Source organism: Coregonus lavaretus (genome assembly GCF_964263955.1).
Source record: "Coregonus lavaretus genome assembly, chromosome: 1".
NCBI lineage: Eukaryota > Metazoa > Chordata > Actinopteri > Salmoniformes > Salmonidae > Coregonus > Coregonus lavaretus.
The window spans coordinates 83,433,017-83,451,619 of NC_139988.1; the positions used below are offsets into that span (position 1 = coordinate 83,433,017).

General features: G+C 42.4%; 4 protein-coding genes across 5 annotated transcripts in view; 1 reads left to right on the forward strand and 3 right to left on the reverse strand.

Moving 5' to 3' along the window:
- Nucleotides 1-4,191, reverse strand: part of ccser2b (coiled-coil serine-rich protein 2b) — a 118,262-nt gene extending 114,071 nt beyond the window's left edge. Inside the window, exon 1 of the mRNA XM_084179025.1 lies at nucleotides 3,560-4,191. The gene's annotated coding sequence lies outside the window, so the exon portion shown is untranslated. The remainder of the gene's footprint in view (nucleotides 1-3,559) is intronic.
- Nucleotides 4,192-4,795: 604 nt separating this feature from the next.
- On the reverse strand, nucleotides 4,796-8,382 carry LOC311128985 (uncharacterized protein). Its single transcript, XM_084161217.1, has 5 exons — nucleotides 8,024-8,382; nucleotides 7,591-7,768; nucleotides 7,444-7,502; nucleotides 7,145-7,247; nucleotides 4,796-7,012 (listed from the first exon to the last, which is right to left on the reverse strand). Exons 1-5 carry the CDS (start codon nucleotides 8,213-8,215, stop codon nucleotides 5,964-5,966), a joined length of 1,581 nt encoding a protein of 526 aa, XP_084017343.1. The 5' UTR covers nucleotides 8,216-8,382; the 3' UTR covers nucleotides 4,796-5,963.
- Nucleotides 8,383-8,404: 22 nt separating this feature from the next.
- On the forward strand, nucleotides 8,405-11,208 carry dnajc9 (DnaJ (Hsp40) homolog, subfamily C, member 9). Of its 2 annotated transcripts, none has more exons than XM_084179232.1 (6): nucleotides 8,405-8,796; nucleotides 9,228-9,419; nucleotides 9,557-9,697; nucleotides 9,926-10,180; nucleotides 10,342-10,425; nucleotides 10,565-11,208. In XM_084179232.1, the coding sequence occupies exons 2-6, from the start codon at nucleotides 9,246-9,248 to the stop codon at nucleotides 10,673-10,675; spliced, it is 765 nt and encodes a 254-aa protein (XP_084035358.1). In that variant the 5' UTR covers nucleotides 8,405-8,796; nucleotides 9,228-9,245; the 3' UTR covers nucleotides 10,676-11,208. The 2 variants fall into 2 exon arrangements, with proteins under 2 accessions (XP_084035358.1, XP_084035359.1); XM_084179233.1 differs by having other exon boundaries at nucleotides 8,411-8,479.
- nudt13 (nudix (nucleoside diphosphate linked moiety X)-type motif 13) lies at nucleotides 11,194-15,391 on the reverse strand. The gene is made up of 9 exons (XM_084179138.1): nucleotides 15,282-15,391; nucleotides 14,648-14,796; nucleotides 14,393-14,535; nucleotides 14,052-14,159; nucleotides 13,776-13,882; nucleotides 13,569-13,694; nucleotides 13,307-13,418; nucleotides 12,502-12,656; nucleotides 11,194-11,895 (listed from the first exon to the last, which is right to left on the reverse strand). Exons 2-9 carry the CDS (start codon nucleotides 14,725-14,727, stop codon nucleotides 11,704-11,706), a joined length of 1,023 nt encoding a protein of 340 aa, XP_084035264.1. The 5' UTR covers nucleotides 14,728-14,796; nucleotides 15,282-15,391; the 3' UTR covers nucleotides 11,194-11,703.
- Between the last annotated feature and the right edge of the window lie 3,212 nt (nucleotides 15,392-18,603).

Genomic DNA, 18,603 nt, shown 5'->3' on the forward strand with positions numbered 1-18,603 from the left:
AGAGCAGGCCCGTTGCCCTAGCGACTCCAGACTCCACACAGACACAGCGTGTACACATGCTGCTCCAGAGCCAGTACTGTTCTTCCATCAGACAAGCATGCGTCAAAACTTTGTTCATTTGCACAATGTCTCTCGTTCACATTCGCTTGTAAATGTCCAAACTCACCAAAAATCACATTCAGTAGTTCCTACCTATATACACACACTGAACAGAAATATAAAACGTAACATGTAAAGTGTTGGTCATGAGCTGAAATAAAACATCCCTGAATTTTTCCATACGCACAAAAGCGTATTTCTCTCAAATGTTGTGCACAAATTTGTTTACATCCCTGTTAGTGAACATTTCTCCTTTGCCAAGATAATCCATTCACCTGACAGGTGTGGCATATCAAGAAGCTGATTAAACAGCATGATCATTACACAGGTGCACCTTGTGCTGGGGACAATAGAAGGCCACTCTAAAATATGCAGTTTTGTCACACAACACAATGCCACAGATGTCTCAAGTTGAGGGAGCGTGCAATTGGCATGCTGACTGCAGGAATGTCCACCTGAGCTGTTGCCAGAGAATGTAATGTTAATTTCTCTACAATAAGCCACCTCCAACGTCGTTTTAGAGAATTTGGCAGTACGTCCAACCAGCTTCACAACCGCAGACCACGTGTAACCACGCCAGCCCAGGAACTCCACATCCGGCTTCTTCACCTGCGGGATTGTCTGAGACCAGTCACCCGGACAGCTGGTGAAACTGAGGAGTATTTCTGTCTGTAAAAAACCCTTTTGTGGGGAAAAACTAATTCTGGTTGGCTGGGCCTGGCTCCCCAGTGGGTGGCCCTCCCAGGCCCACTCATGGCTGCACCCCTGCCCAGTCATGTGAAATCCATAGATTAGGGCCTAAAGACTTGATTTAAATTGACTTATATGAACTGTAACTCAGTAAAAACGTTGAAATTGTTGCATGTTGCATTTATATTTTTGTTCAGTATATGTATAACTTTGAGCTGGATTGCCGGTCTTTTCATTTATTTTTGTTTGCGCTCGTTGGCATATTTAGCTAGCAGCCTCCATGGAAATTCGCTATTACTTATGCTAACTTTGTTAGCATTCTGGTAATAGACGCCCAATGGGCTTTTTTTGTGCATTTTTTGCCGCCCCTTTGTGTACTAAGCCTGCAATACCGTAAATCGCGGTATGAGAGAAGGACAGTATCACGATATGACAATCTGGATACCGCCCAACCCTACCCTCAAAACAGAGACACAGCCTAAAAGATGACTTAATCTCTGACTCTACCAGATAATGAGGGAACAAGGTGTCTCATAATGTGTGTGTGTGTGTGTGTGTGTGTGCAATGTGCATTACTATGTTATCATTCCTATTTTATCAGATGGTGACTCAACCTGTGAAGTTCACGCCTCAGATAACAAACATGCAGGTCCAACAAAGTTGGAGAGAATGAATGGACCCTGGCCTGTGAGTGTTTTGTAAAGCATGCCAATAGGCTACATCTTCTTCCCATGCACCCCACTGATAAGAACATAGGCCTAAATGTCTTGTTTTTCCTTCAAAGCCTGAGACAGACAGTGTTTACAAGAACAGCAAACACACACACCATTTCTTTTCAGCCTGGCAATTTTGAATCACTGACCAAACTGCTGAGGGGACATTTATTTTCAGATTTATTTTCTCAATTTCCTCTGATGAAGGGCTCACCGCTGGATAGGTAATATGCCAGACTGTTTCTCAGGACAGACAGACTGCCCTACCTGACTCCAGCAGGCCACACAGGGTTGGCAGCAGACAGAGACTGCCACACCCCAGCAGGTACAGAGGCCCAGGCCATTAATTATGTATGGATAGAAGATAGGCTGGGCTGGCACACAGGGAAGAGCTTGGAGGAGAGACAGAATGGGGAGTGTCCAGGCCAGTGGGCAGGGAAGGAAGGCAGGCAACCTTAGTGTTCTTATTCCCCTGCTCCAGGACCTCACGTTGCCATTCTTTAACCAAACTACACATCTACTGTATCAGGCCCGTGTCCACTCTCTCAACTCTGGTGGAACATCATAAAATAGGATGAGCAGGACCACTGGCTAAATATTTATCTTGTTAACGATCACAGTGGCAATTTAATCCCTTCCTCCGAGTGATTAAAGACACCCCAGAGAGAGCTCAGCGATCAGGGGCTTATGCAGGAGGGTGAAACGTTAGAAAATAGCCCTTATGTTGAACAGACATGGAGAGTAAGCAGGCACTCATGTGAGCTCTAGCTCTAATACATTAGCCTACACATTTTCTGTATGCACAATTCTAAACATGCTACACCACTCTGAATACAACCCCAATATTCCAACATACTAGATACAGCTCAACCTTAGAGGAAAGGAAAGGTGTGGCTATACTATTTAACAGCTAGGACAGTATTTTATTATTGCACATTTTACTTACTTTTTAACTCTGCATTGTTGGTTAAGGGCTTGTAAGAAAGCATTTCATGGTTAAGTCTACACCTGTTGTATTCGGCACATGGGACAAATAATATTTGTTTTATTGTATAGCCGACTTTAAAGGGTGACTGCAAATCATGCACCAGCAAATGACACGCATGTGTGTCAGAAACACTGACATAATAACATGGTAGTTTAGTTGTAATAACAACATCAAGCGAACACCTGAGTCACAATGTTCAGCATACCTAACATTGACTGACAAAATATCCACTAACAACTTAGGATACAGTAACCAAACTAGGACAGGCTTGAGGGATAATTGTTCTCTGCAGCTCCTCTGCGTCAGTGCATGCAGATATCCCTGGCCTGTACTCTGTGGCTCACTGACCTCCATAACGCCATGCAAGGCCTTCTATCTGCCGCTGTAATGGTTACTTTTATCACGAGCTACAGAGAGTGTAGGCTACCACTGGGAATCAGGGTTCCCCATGTTTTGTATTTTACAGTTATGGATCCATACCTTAAATCCAGCATCAGCGGCCTTGACCTTGACACATGGAAGGTGATTTTAAAAGATGGCTTTCGTTCCATCTCATTCATTGTTGTGTGGCTGTCCCCCAATGACCACCACACAAACAACTGAATCCATCACAGTTGCCAACCTGCTAGAGACTGTTGGGGGATTTTATAATGACAAGGCCAAAACAATGACACTTCAATCAGTCAGTGTTTTTACAAGTTGCAGTTGGACTCACTTCTAATTGAATTATGCATGGATGGCTGTTTCAGAGAGGAATGTGTAGCAGTAAAACAAGGAATATTTACCTCTGGGCCAATTTGACTGGTGCCTCCAAGCAGTAAGGCCAGTAAAGGGGTCAACACTGGTCTGTGTCTGATGCTCATTTAGAAGTTGTTCACGTGTTGTGACATGTTATAACATGCTTAACAGTATCTCTCACACACAGTAGTGCAAGTTAGGCATTTCAATATACTGAAGCTGTCTCTTAGCTGCTGTAACAGGCCTGAGAAGGGATTGTTCATTTCATGACAAGACAGTAGTACTTCCACTGACAAATTGACACACATAGGTGACTCAAACTCGGACTTACCTATTGAAACAGATGATGATGCATTAACATGCGTGACCGCAAATTCCTGAATTGAGAAGTGAACAGACTGGATGATTGAATAACAGGTGCAGGTCCAATTGCTAACGTTGGCTAGTAAGCTAGCTAGCAAGTTCAAGGCAGCAGTAACCTGGCTAACGTTGGCTAGTAAGCTAGCTAGCAAGTTCAAGCCAGCAGTAGCCTGGCTAGCTAGCTAGTTACCTAAATTCAAAATTGTCAGTTAAATGGCCTTACAAACACTGCTTGCTAGGAAAGCACCATATCTATGACTGAGTAAGTCAAATCCACAACATTATGGCTAGTTGTCAAGTAACATTAACACCTTTCCCTGAAGCCGATGTATTTTTTTTTCTTCAGCCCGGCGTATGGCTATGTATAGTCCACCGATGCATCCAGATTTTGTCGTTGCCTCTCTCCTAGTGGTCATGTGTTCATTCTAATTTATTGTCAAATATTCATTGTCCGAAAAAACTATTGTTTCGCTTGTTCAGTAGCTAGCTAGTGTTGCTAAGCTTGCTGCTGTCAAGTGCTCACTCTGTTGCTCTGCTCACTGGACTCGACTCTCGCTGAATCATCCACAACCACATGCTCACTGGCACTAGTCTCGTAAATCTGACCCTAGACAAAAACTGCGAGCATTGATACATTGTGGGAGGAAACAAGTCCGCCTAGGAAGACTACACGCTCACCGCCTCTGGTACAGCTGACACTGACATTGGAAATATAAACGTACCCTCCCCTTATCAAAAAAATCAATGTTACGTCAACGTGAGAAATAGCACAAAAAAAATGTTAGCATTTCTGTAATAATGATGCTTCGCAGTGAAATAATGTATTTTCCTTTTAGCAAACGTTATTTGCCAGACCACCAGGGTGCAATATAATCATATTTTTTGTAAGCAATAAAGGATGTATTATTTGAACATGTCAAATACCCAGTTTTGCAACAGCACAGAGTAATGTCTAGATTAACAGCGTTTTCAATTCATTAAATAATACAACATAAATAAGGCAAAATAAACTATGAAAACGAAACTAAATCAATTTTAATCACCAAAATGAGCCTCCAAAAGTTCTGCAACTGCAAATGTCAACTTCTCAACTGAGTTTACCATTCATTCATCAAATGTCATTAGCTGTGATTTGGGCAACAATAAGGCAACAAAGTATGGTTACCATTTGAATGTGAATCCATAACTGAAACACAATTCACACAGGTGAAATGCCAAACATTGCATGTCTTTATTGATTACATTCTTGTAATTTAATCTGATCTTTTTTTAACCAATTTGTTCCCTCACACTACATACAACCATGTGTTGATTTGTCTCTCATTTACATCATAAAGTATATAAAATAACAAACGTTATAAAATAATAAATGTCAGAATTGAATATTCAAGTCTGTGGAAAGCAAACCTTAAAGGCCCAATGCAGCCTTTTTAAAAATATCAATATCAAATCATTTCTGGGTAACAATGAAGTACCTTACTGTAATAGATCTATTAAAAAATAAATACATTGCTTTTTAGAAAAAAAACGTTCTCAAGCAAGAATTTTGCTAGGACTGTCTGGGAGTGGGTAAAACTGAAAACTAGCTGTTATTGGCAGAGAGGTTTGGAACGCTTTGTAATTGGTCTATTAACCAATTTACCTCATATTGATTTCACCATGGAAAGCCGAAACTCCCACCCATGCAAAATTGCTGATTAGAAGGTAATGTGTAGATTGTATTTTCAACCAGCAACTATCAGGAATTAACACTGATTTTTTATTTAATCACACCTTTACAGTGTTAGTTTCAACAGCTGTTGTACAATATGATATAAACACAGGAAAACATTATTTGGACTGCACTGGGTCTTTAAGAAACAAGTACATGTGGTAAACAATAAATAAAAGCAGACTGATGTTTTGGAAGTACAGACTAGTCAGCCGAGCGGTTCTGTTATAACAATAAATAACCTACCACTTTTTCATAGCCCAAACTCCAGATTCAGTTTTACAGGCTTTTTTACAAATTATATCAATACATCTCAGGCTGCAAAATGTTAGCTATATGCTTATTTAAGCTAAATAACCTATCTTATAAAAGCTGCTTGATTATATACAGTATACACTAACATTACATTATTTAACATAGGCATATTTGGTTTCTGCGTTTTACTAGTTTACTTTTCATAATTGCTTAAATGGGAACAAAAACACCTAACTCCTGACAGCAAATCCTATTTCAAAATAAACCATATATTTTTGCTCAGGCTAAAATCAAGTTGAAGGGGGTTTCCCTAGAGATTCAAATGCCAGGCTTCAAGGCTCTCCTTCATCAGCAAAGCAAACAACAACAAAAGCCACTCAAAAATTGAAACCGTTTGCCCATCACCATGTTAGGTTGAGGCATAAACGCATTTGTGCATCTTAAGATTTCGTTTGTCTGAATACCTCTTCCCACATTTATCACAGATGTACTGTTTCCCTCCTGCGTGGACATGCCTCTTGTGTGTTCGGAGATGACTGCCCTGACTGAAAGTCTTCCCACAGATTTCACAGCTGTACGGCTTCTCTCCTGTATGGATTCTCTGGTGCAACTTCAGACTGTTGGCGTTGTTGAATCTTTTCTCGCAGAAGCTACACTCGAAAGGTCTCTCGTTAGAGTGGGTGCGTCCGTGAGACATGAGACTACTCTGCTGACTGAAGGTCTTGCCGCATTCTGTGCAGATATATGGCCTCTCTCCAGTGTGGATGCGCTTGTGTATTTTCAGATTCACCGATTGACGGAATGTCTTGCCACACAAGTCACAGCTAAATGGCCTTACGCCTGTATGAATCCGCTGGTGGTTCTTCAGATTGACAGCGTGACGGAAACTCTTCTCGCACTGAATACACTTGAAGGGCTTTTGTCCAGTGTGAATGAGTTGATGGGTCTTCAGTGTTACAGCGCGTGTGAAGCCTTTCCCACACAGCAAACAGGTGAAGATTTTCTCTCCTGTGTGAATTTGCTGGTGTCTAGACAGATTTTGTGCCAGATTGAAGCTCTTGCCACACACAGTGCAGCTGTAAGGCTTTTCACCTGTGTGGATTATCGAATGGGTCTTGAGGTGCGCCTGCTTGCCGAAGCATTTCCCACACACGCCACATATGAAGGGCTTCTCACCAGTGTGGGTGCGGATGTGATCATTACAACTCTGCTTGTGGGCAAAGGCTTTGTTGCAGAACATGCACACAAATGGTTTCTCGCCAGTGTGAAGTCGCTGGTGGGATTTGAGGTTACTCTGCGTGGAGAAACTTTTCCCACACTCGGTGCAAATGAAGAGCTTCTTTTGGGCGAACAAAGTCTCCAATAGGATGTCTGTGGGGTTCACCAGGGGGTCATCGCTAATCATACCATACTGGTGCTCTGAGGAAGAGTTTCCTGCAAAAGCATCATCGGCAGCTCCTGTAAGATAAGCATAAAACATGTATGTGAACAAAATAGCCATGACAAAATATCATCTCAGGTGACAGTTAATACTATGATATGGGCTGATCTTATGTACTGTCGAGACACTAGTACTGGCTTTATACTTACTCTCTGCAATGGCCCCCAGGTCTATTTGCCCATGCTCGTCTTTGACAGAGACAGCCAAGACGAGGGGAGATTCTGGTGTGTCCACTTCCTCCACATCTGCAGACTACCAGCACAAACAGATTGATTAGGTGTGAACATTAGGAGCATAATTGGATCATATTATAGAAATGGCAAAGAATGGACACAGACTACAAACATTTAACGTTTTGCCTACTGAAACCAGCCAAAGTGTTTGCAGAAACGATTACATTGTTTTATAACAATTACATGACTCTTGATGCAACCTGCAAAGAGCTTACCTCCATTGAAACAGTTTGCTCCACAGTTTTACCACTTCCGCCATAAGAATGTTCCTCCGCTGCACCAATGAAAGAGAAGTGAGGCATAAATAGGTACTTCTTCTTGTAGTCCAACAGATAACAAAGAAATAAAAACGTGTTACTTACCCATTCCTCCGACTGAGAGAATATTCAAGATGCTCGCTTGTGGTTTGGCTTTTTTCCCTCTATTGCCTTTGAAGGACTTGGATTCAAAGTCCATCAAAAACTTTGTATCATCCACAATTTTCATTATTTTACCCAATGCCTCATTGCCCAGTACCTCCATGATTGTGGCAAAGTCTGTCTGTAAATGAAAAAGAGATGAGTAATGTATTATTTCAAAACATACCATGAATAGATTGAGGGTGAATATTGTATTCTTGCATGCCACTTTCCATGGTATCTGTCACCCGTAACTGTTTATAAACATGATGTCTTATAGGACAACTGATCTGTGTTATATGGGCAAAGCTAGCTAGCTAGCTAGCTAGCTAACTCGCTTCAGTATCATAGCCAGCTGCTAGACTAGGCCTTTCCTCTCACACTCATGGTGACTTACCATCTTATTCTGACTCTCCGTCTGCAGTTTTGCCGATAATTCGTCATCCTCGCTATGCCCCTGGGTCAATTCCAGGCTGAATACGAAAACAGAGCTGTCCTCTACAAGTTTACCCAGTTCGGCCACCGCCGCGTGAACAAGGGTCTCCATGACAGAGGCCAACTGGGTCTGCAGCGCGATGAAATTTGACATTCTGTTTGTTGGTGTTTATCACGACTTTAGCTAATTGACCACTCTTTCAGATTAGCATTTATGAAATATTAAGATAATACCAGCTAATACATCAATACATTTGATGAATTAGGAGTACACAGACTTTTTTAGTGAATGTGCCCACACGGAAGTATTTTGTGAACTCCAAAATTGTAGTTCCGGTTTAGAAGTGATGTGGGTTTATTAAAGAGACAGCTACTTTATTTTGAAAGCTACCAAGTGGTATATTACCTTATACACACGGTAATATGTTTTTTATTTATTTTTTTGAATACTTGGCATTCTAGGAAACCCCTTCTTTTTTTTTTTTACTTTGGCATTTAAACATTGGACAAGTGGTTGCATCTGGTAATCAGGGGCATTGAGAATCTTTGATGAGGCTGTTTAGAACCTGTGGGGCGCTCAGATGAATTATACGATGACGCAAATACCGCGCCAAATTTTGGAGAGAGGCGCTTACTTTTTGACAATTAGGAGCTAGAACGGTACCTAGCGAGCTATCCAAAATAAACGGATAAAATCACAATAATAACCTGTCATTCACTTCAGTTAAAGGACGCGTGAGTTGCGAGACATTCTTATTTTTGCTGGTATTTCTAGTCGGAATAGCTAGTTCCACAATTTCTGTAGCTAAGAGGCCGGGGCCAGTGCCAGTGTCAGTGAGATAGTTAACGTTAGCTAGCTAGCATCAGCTGCTTGCTAAGTAGCGCAAGCTAGCTAGCTAGTTAACGTTGAGCGGCTGGCTAAGTTATTGAAATTGACCATCATGTCATTGAAGATTTTGTATGGTTATAGCTCCAACTTTGTGCGTTTGGTTATTGCTTTGGGGAAGTGAATTGGAGATGGGTACTGACTCTGGGCAGAAAGAGAGCCAGAAAGAGTAGGGGGAATAGTGTAACGTTAGTTTGCTAGTTACATTAGCTATATCACTGCCATTTAATTCCACACACATTGTTGACATTTATGTTGTCTTTTACTTTATTTGCCCTAGTTGCTAGGGGAAGCAGACATGGGTTTACTGGATCAGTGTGAGGAGCTGTTCAAGACGTCAAACCTTTATGATGTCATCGGTGTCACAAATGATGCATCGGAGGCAGAGGTTCGGCGGGGTTATTATAAAGTTTCACTACAAGTCCACCCTGACAGATCACCAGGTGACGGGCAAGCCACTGCCAAGTTCCAGGTAGCCAAGACAGCATTTATATTCCAAAAATAATGTGTGAATGTTTGTTAACCTTTAAAATCTTGGTTGATATATCGGGAGGAGCAGGTGTCTGATGATCCGTTTCTGTCCTGTTTGGTATCTTGATGTGTTACTAGGCTCTAGGGAAGGTGTATGCAGTGTTGAGTGACAAAGACCAAAGGGCCATTTACGATGAGCAGGGCATAGTAGACGAGGAGTCCGACTCACTTGACCAAGATCGTAATTGGGAAGAGTATTGGAGAACAATGTTTCCTAAGGTAGGACTTCAAGTTAAGACATTTAAAACAGTATTTTTTCCCAGTGCAAGTTACAAATGGATACATTCAGTGCCTAGTGAAAGTCTTCACATCCGCCTTGCACCGTTTTCACATTCTGTAGCCTTAAATATTAAAATCTTAGCTACAATGAATTAACACTGGACATTCAGAAAGTCCCAGGCCTGGACATGAACACAGTTATGTCAAGACTGTGCTTTCTCTTTGCAGATCACACTTCAAGACATCCTGAACTTTGAGAAGTCCTACAAGGACTCTGAGGAAGAAAAGCATGATCTGATGCGGGTCTATGAGGAGCACAAGGGCGACATGGACAGGATCATGGAGAACGTGCTTTGTGCCACCCAGGAGGACGAGCCACGGATCAGAGCCATCCTCCAGTGCGCCATCGACTCCAAGGCGCTGCGGTCTCACAAGGCTTTCACCAACGAGAGTGCTAAGAAGAAAAGCAGCCGCAAACGCAAGGTGTGTGAACTAATCCACCACTCTATATCATGTATATCTCAATGCATTTTTAGTTCGTTTTATCTCATGCTCTTATCACAGAGACATAGCTAGCTGATACAGGTAAACTTCGTTATGGTCACCAAATGCAGCTGTCAATGTTTGTGTCATTGTGTTTCCAGGCCGATAAAGAGCGTAAAGAAGCAGAGGAGATGCAGAAAGAGATGGGCCTGGATAGCGAGGACAGCCTGGTGGCCATGATCAAGGTAAGACAGTTAGTTGACCAACGTGATACAACGTAGCTGTGGAACCAGTACCCACCGTCACAACGTAGAACAGAGTCTGACCTTTTTCCGAAGCTCCGTCGGTTATTTATCTCTTATCCCCCTCTCCTCTTTCTTTCAGAAAAATCAGAAGTCAAAAGAGGCAGGCTTTAACAGTTTGATGGATAACCTGGAGGCAAAGTACTGCAAGAAAAGACCGAGCTCCTCCTCAGGAAGAAAGGGAAAGAAGTGACTCTTTTTCTAACTCACCTCTGCGCTGTTGCTAACAGTCATCTGTTTTCATTATATGTTATGATTAAAAGTTGATCCTGCGCAAAGACAGTTCTTGAGACCACTCTGTCATAGTGAAAGATGATATTCTGTTCATGTCACTTAGGACCTAAATATGGTCCGTTTTGGAGTGGCAGGGGATGTGCCTATATGGGGGGGGGGGGTCACTATGAAACAATTCAAATTTATATTTTCAAGATGAAATGGAGAAGAAAAAAAACTCTATAACGGAAAGTTGTATCATACTAGCCTCTGTGACTAGTTGCCTAGATGGTTCAAGTGGTTATGTAGCAACAACACATTATCAAGACATTGTGATGTAATGTTGCCGATGGGTTTTATGTGTAGCCCTTAAGGATTGTTTTATTTTCCACATTGCTCTTAAATGTATTTGGTTTTTAGTCAATAAAAAATGAAAGCGTATAAAACTTTCAGTCTCTCTTGGTGGCAACAGCAGGCAGAGATCAGGCTTAAAAAATATCAATTTAGGCTTTATGGTTTTATTCATTTAGTTGATATCTGTACATACACCAAGTATGATATTACAGTACTTACAATACACTTATAACCATTCTCTTTGTAAATCATTTTGAGAATCATTGCAATACTGTGGAGGTAGTTACAATATTGAAACAAAATCATCAGTTAAAGGCCTAGTGATCAAACAATTAAATGTATGCAAAAATGTGCTTTACATATTGTAATCTTGAATAAGAATGACAAATGTTAGCTATAAGCCAAGCCCGTTAATGGTATTTTATTATTTATTGAAACACTGGTCAAGAATGTCCCGGTCACACACTTTTATCCTCAAATGAGATGTATTTCCTGTCACTGTTCCCCTCCAGTGTCTGTTGAGGACCTGTATGTTTCATTCCCGTCTGTGTGTGTTACCAAGCACTTAAAACTACAGTGTTCCTGCCTGGTCTTTTAAAATCATCTGTGTGTTGTATTTGCAGCTTTGATGCTGTCTGTTGTCCACCCATCTTGCTATGATTTTAGGTGTTGTTGATTGGCCCATTCCTGGATCAGCCGGTTAGCTATGGCGTAGCTTGGTGGGACCCAGAACACAGTGGGCTCTCCTTTGTTGTTCCGTGGTGGCGCCTTGAACGTCAGAGCCTCTTGGACTTCCTCTAGGCTGAACCACCGTGCATCCTCTAACTCCACCTTATCCACACTGACCTGTTAGGCAATGCAGTTCAGATCAGCAACGTACAATTAATTCAGTTTTCAACCTATAGTATTTATTTCAATATACACTGTATTGGCATGGGGAAAATGTAATGTAAAAATAATATATTTACTTTATATAGCGCTTTTCATTACAAGTAGAATCTCAAAGTCGCTTTAAAAATAAAATGAACAAAAAAACAATTTAACAAAACAAATGTAGTGATCTGGCAGTTCTTGGACACTAAATGTACAACCATGGATAAGGAGGGCTGGATTACCAACCTGATTTTGTTATGTTTCAGTCACTCATAGCATATGAACCCGCATTAACCATGGCAAAATGTGTAGAATTGCAGAAAATTAGCTTTAAAACGGCAACACTTTATCTCTGCCCCATTGCAAAATGTGTAGAATTGCAGGAAATTAGCTTTAGAACTGCAAAATGTTCTCTCTGCCACCCAGAAATAGGCCCCAAAAATGTTTTTGACCAGGGCTCCAGATTTGGTTAGTCCAGCCCTGTGGATAAAGCTTTGTCTGGATGTCTTGCTCACACTCAAGCCAAATGAATGTATGAACACAGAGAGCGTTAGGATAGTGAGGCAGCCACTGACTGACCTGTGTCTTGTCTGGGTTGACGGTGGCGTGACAGGCCACCATGAAGGAGCTCTGTGGGAAGGGCCAGTGCTGAGAGCCTGAGTACTGGATAGACTCTACCTCCAGCCCCACCTCCTCAGCTATCTCCCTGCGGAGCGCCTCCTCCATGGTCTCACCTGTTGACACATTCAGGAGCCTATACCAGTGCTTATGCTAACAGTAATATATTAGTCTTAACGAGTACAGTTATGGATAAGTGAGTTACATCTCTCAGGCTGTTTATTTTTTTTTGGGGGGGGGGTTTTGTTGTACTTTTTACCCCTTTTTCTTGATAGCCAATTGGTAGTTACAGTCTTGTCCCATCGCTGCAACTCCCCTACGGACTCGGGAGAGGCGAAGGTCGAGAGCCATGCGTCCGAAACACGACCCTGCCAAGCCGCACTGCTTCTTGACACACTGCTCGCTTAACCCGGAAGCCAGCCGCACCAATGTGTCGGAGGAAACACCGTCCAGCTGGCGACCAAAGTCAGCGTGCAGGCACCCGGCCCGCCACAAGGAGTCGCTAGAGCGTAATGGGACAAGGAAATCCCGACCGGCCAAACCCTCCCCTAACCCGGACGACGCTGGGCCAATTGTGCGCCGCCTGTAGTGACGCCTCAAGCACTGCGATGCAGTGCCTTAGACCGCTGCGCCACTCGGGAGGCCTTTCTCAGGCTGTTTACACCTGGGTAGCATATTAGGACTGGATGTAGCCTATGTAATAGACATGTTATAAATAGTCAATACACATGCCTCATTGGTTTAAAATGTGCGGCATGAGACTCACCTATGTCACAGAAGCCTGCCAGTGCACTGTACATCCCCCGTGGGAAGGTGGACTGCCTCCCCAGCAAACACCGTTTCCCATCAGACACCAGTACGATCACCACCGGAGACATCTGTAGAAAAACAAAAGAGACTACAGAACTACTTTTCTCTTAGGGAAATGTAATAACTACTTTATTTCATGATGAAAATCCAATGTGATATGAGAGCTGTTAAATAGCTGATTGACCTTTTAAATCTGCTAGATAAGCCCAGTTTCTTACCTTAGGGTAATAAGTGATCCCACTGCTGTGACACACACGCTGACTGCCAGACTGGTTCCTATGGGTGGGCTGCCCACTGAAGCTGCAGAAGCCATTGGTCTGGTGCCAGCGAAGGAGAGCCTGCCCCTAACGACCAAAACACACACCCAGGTATAAGAGCAAACACAGAGAGACACTAGATTGGAGAGACTTGACTCCAATACCCACTCTGGCTACAAGCGGTGCCTCAGACCCTCTCAGTAGGAAGAAGGCTTTCCTCAGGTCTACGAAGGTTCCTCTACACAGCTCCTCCACAGCAGTCTGCTCTATCGCCCCTACAGCACAGAGAGACAGTCAGTCAACCTGTCCTCTGCCCAAGAGACACAGAAGACAATGTACTGTAGGTGGAGAATGAGATTGATTATTATTCCAGATGGGAACTTTCTGTACCAACTAACTATGACGCCATGAAGTCATGTATTACATGTCTGGATGTTCTCGTACCAACATCAAAGGAGAACTGTGCTTTGTTCTGTTCAGTGCAGTTGATGAGAATGGATTCCTTCACCATCTCCTTGTCCTCTCCAAGCTTTTCCAGAATCCCTTCTACATCTGAGAGGCACAAACATATTTCCATTTCAGCATACTACATGTTTGTGTTGCTATATGCAGGTAAATCTCTGTTGAAAGTTGTTCCTGTCAAGAAATGCCCATTTCTATTATGTCATTACAATAATGTCACTCTCAATTTAGGGATTCTGTAGTGAGAGGAGGCTGTCTTTGTTATATACAGTCTTTGTCTCAATCCTAGCTTCCATGGCACTGTTCATCTGGCCATAAAATACCTTTGGTCTGGAGAGCTGGGAGCTGGTATATTCCACTGTCAGTCCGCCGCAGTAGAGGAGCCAGTTTGTGATAAAGGAAAATATTCCCAGACTGCAATGCTGCTCGACACGCCTCATCCTCCTCCTTTATCTTATTCAAGTGCCTAAATCAGACATGCTATAACTTTAGCATGAATGCAATCCCATTCAACCGTTATCTAACTTGCAGTATGTTTATTAAATGGGTGGGTATATCTGACAGTGAACTGAACTGACCTCATCCTGGACACATAGCTGGCAGAGGACCGTGAGACCATCCACTTGGGTCTGAAGAGAATCCTCAGTGGCTGGAGCATGTTTGGGTCCCACAGATCAAAACACAATTAAAACAATTGGTCCCAGAAGAGTTGTATTGTGTAGAAAATCTGAAATAATGAATGCAATACAAATATTCTATGTAAGCAAATAAAAAAGAATCAACTTGAAAGACAAAGTAGATGATAGAGGAAACTGTCTTTGTAACACTGTCCTGGCTTGACCAGAGGGCTGAGCTCAGGTTCCAATGGAGCAGAGTCTGCCAAATAAGCCATTCATAGCGTCGTGAGTTCTAGTAAGAAACATTTAGTTTTGAACAGAATCAAATAAATGCATTGAAACCACATCTCAATCCATTTATGTACAAGTATGTATTGCAGGCTTATTATTTGCATTTGAGTGTTGTCCTTCACGTATATGTTCATGAACAATCGCTCTGATAGTAGCCTACACTTTGTACCGACTCTTTAGCATTTCAAAATGGAGGTTGTTTCGTAATGTCTATTATGTATCGGGACAAGTTATTGTCAAATAATTACTAGGCTAAACTCAACTGAAAACGTGATACCGTAAGACAAAATAAATATAAATCCACCTCGCTTGCAGTCCAAATCCTCAAACGAAAAAAACAGAAACGGACAACTTTCGTTAAGGCACAGAGACCAATCGTGTCAAAAGAGAGAGCGCACAGCGACCTCTGTCACTGACAGAGGGTATGTCTTCTCTGTAGTACTGGAGTCTGGAATATTATTTTCCCTCATTCATCTGTAGTTGAGTTGGTTTTTATTGGAAAATGGCAATAGATACGATTCTTTTGCAATAATTAACTATCCATTTATTACATTTTATTGATGGAAAAACAAGATCAAATAACTCCTTACATGTTTTCCTTTCAATTGACATTCCAGTGTCTATTCACATTTTTCAATATGCTGTTTTAGCTTGAGTAAGGCCTGGACTACGGTAGGGTATTCCTCACCTGCTACATTACTACATGTATCCTTACCATTGACTGTATGATCCCTCCCAATTATATGGGTTTTCACCTGAGCTAAGAATAATAATAAAAAATATAAAAAATAATAATATACAGTGCCTTCGGAATGTATTCAGACCCCTTGACATTTTCCACATTTTGTTACGTTACAGCCTTGTTCTAAAATGAATTAAATGAAACAACTTCCTCAGAAATCTACACACAATACCCCATAATGACAAAGAGAAAACAGGCTTTTAGAACCCGATGGTCACTCTGACAGAGCTCCAGAGTTCCTCTGTGGAGATGGGAGACCCTTCCAAAAGGACAACCATCTCTGCAGCACTCCACCAATCAGGCCTTTATGTGGCCAGACGGTGGCCAGATGAAAGCCACTCCTCAGTAAAAGGCACATGACAGCCCCCTTGGAGTTTGCCAAAAGGCACCTAAAGACTCTCAGACCATGAGAAACAAGATTCACTGGTCTGATGAAACCAAGATTGAACTCTTTGGCCTGAATGCCAAGCGTCACGTCTGGAGGAAACCTGGCACCATTCCTACGGTGAAGCATGGTGATAGCAGCATCATGCTGTGGGGATGTTTTTCAGCGGCAGGGACTGGGAGACTAGTCAGGATCGAGGCAAAGATGAACGGAGAAAAGTACAGAGAGATCCTTGATGAAAACCTGCTCCAGAGCGCTCAGGACCTCCGACTGGGGTGAAGGTTCACCTTCCAACAGGACAACGACCCTACGCACACATCCAAGACAACGCAGGAGTGGCTTCGGGACAAGACTCTGAATGTCCTTGTGTGGCCCAGCCAGAGCCTGGGCTTGAACCCAATCGAACATCTCTGGAGAGACCTGAAAATAGCTCTGCAGCAACGTTCCCCATCAAACCTGACAGAGCTTGAGAGGATCTGCAGAGAAGAATGGGAGAAACTTCCCAAATACAGGTGTGCCAAGCTTGTAGCGTCATATTCAAGAAAACTCGAGGCTGTAATGTTGCCAATGGTGTTTCAACAAAGAACTGAGTAAAGGGTCTGAATACTTATGTAAATGTAATATTTCCTTATTTTTTCTAAAAATATAAATTAGCACAAAAAAAAAACGTTATTGCTTTGTCATTATGGGGTATTGTGTGTGGATTGATGAGGGGGGAAAAAACAATTTTATCCATTTTAGAATAAGGCTGAAACCTAACAAAATGTGGAAAACGTCAAGGGCTCTGAATACTTTCCGAAGGCACTGTAATATATACAGTACCAGTCAAAGGTTTGGACACACTTACTCATTGAAGGGTTTTCTTTATTTTTACTATTTTCTACATTGTAGAATAATAGTGAAGACATCAAAACTATGAAATATCACATATGGAATCATGTAGTAACCAAAAAAGTGTTTAACAAATGAAATATATATTTTATATTTGAGATTCTTCAAAGTAGCCACCCTTTGCCTTGATGACAGCTTTGCACACTCTTGGCATTCTCTCAACCAGCTTCATCTGGAATGCTTTTCCAACAGTCTTGAAGGAGTTCCCACATATGCTAAGCACTTGTTGCAAGAATTTCAAAGATTTTACTGAGTTACAGTTAATAAAAGGAAATCAGTCAATTGAAATAAATTCATTAGGTCCTAATCTATGGATTTTACATGACTGGAAATACAGATACGCATCTGTTGGTCACAGATACCTTTTTTTTTTCAAGGTATCTGTGACCAACAGATGCGTATCTGTATTGGATTGGATCAGAAAACCAGTCAGTATCTGGTGTGACCACCGTTTGCCTCATGCAGCATGACACGTCTTCGCATAGAGTTGATCAGGCTGTTGATTGTAGCCTGTGGAATATTGTCCCACTCCTCTTCAATGGCTGTGCGAAGTTGCTGGATATTGGCGGGAACTGGAATACGTTGTTATACACGTCGATCTAGAGCATCCCAAACATGCTCAATGGGTGACATGTCTGGTGAGTATGCAGGCCATGGATGAACTGGGACATTTTCAGCTTCCAGGAATTGTTCACAGATCCTTGCGACATGGGGCTGTGCATTATCATGCTGAAACATGAGGTGATGGCGACGGATGAATGGTACGACAATGGCCCTCAGTATCTCGTCACGGTATCTCTGTGCATTCAAATTGCCATCAATAAAATGCAATTGTGTTCGTTGTCTGTAGCTTATGCCTGCCCATACCATAACCCCACCACCACCATGGGGCACTCTGTTCACATCAGCAAACCGCTCACCCACATGACGCCATACACTCTGTCTGCCATCTGCCCGGTTCAGTTCATCCGTGAAGAGCACACTTCTCTAGGGTGCCAGTGGCCATCGAAGGTGAGCATTTGCCCACTGAAGTCGGTTAAGACGCCAAACTGCAGTCAGGTCAAGACTCTGGTGAGGATGATGAGCACGCAGATGAGCTTCCCTGAGACGGTTTCTGACAGTTTGCGCAGAAATTCTTCGGTTGTGCAAACCAAACGTTTCATCAGATGTCTGGGTGGCTGGTCTCAGACAATCTCGCAGGTGAAGAAGCCGGATGTGGAGGTACTGGGCTGTGGTTGTGAGGCTGGTTGGACGTACTGCCAAATTCTCTAAAACGACGTTGGAGGCGGCTTATGGTAGAGAAATTAACATTCAATTCTCTGGCAACAGCTATGGTGGACATTCCTGCAGTCAGCATGCCAATTGCACGCTCCCTCAAAAGTTGAGACATCTGTGGCATTGTGTTGTGTGACAAAACTGCACATTTTAGAGTGGCCTTTTATTGTCCCCAGCACAAGGTGCACCTACCTGTGTAATGATTATGCTGTTTAATCAGCTTCTTCATATGCCACACCTGTCAGGTGGATGGATTATCTTGACATAGGAGAATGCTCACTAACAGGGTTATAAACAAATTTGTACACCAAATTTGAGAGAAAAACATTTTTT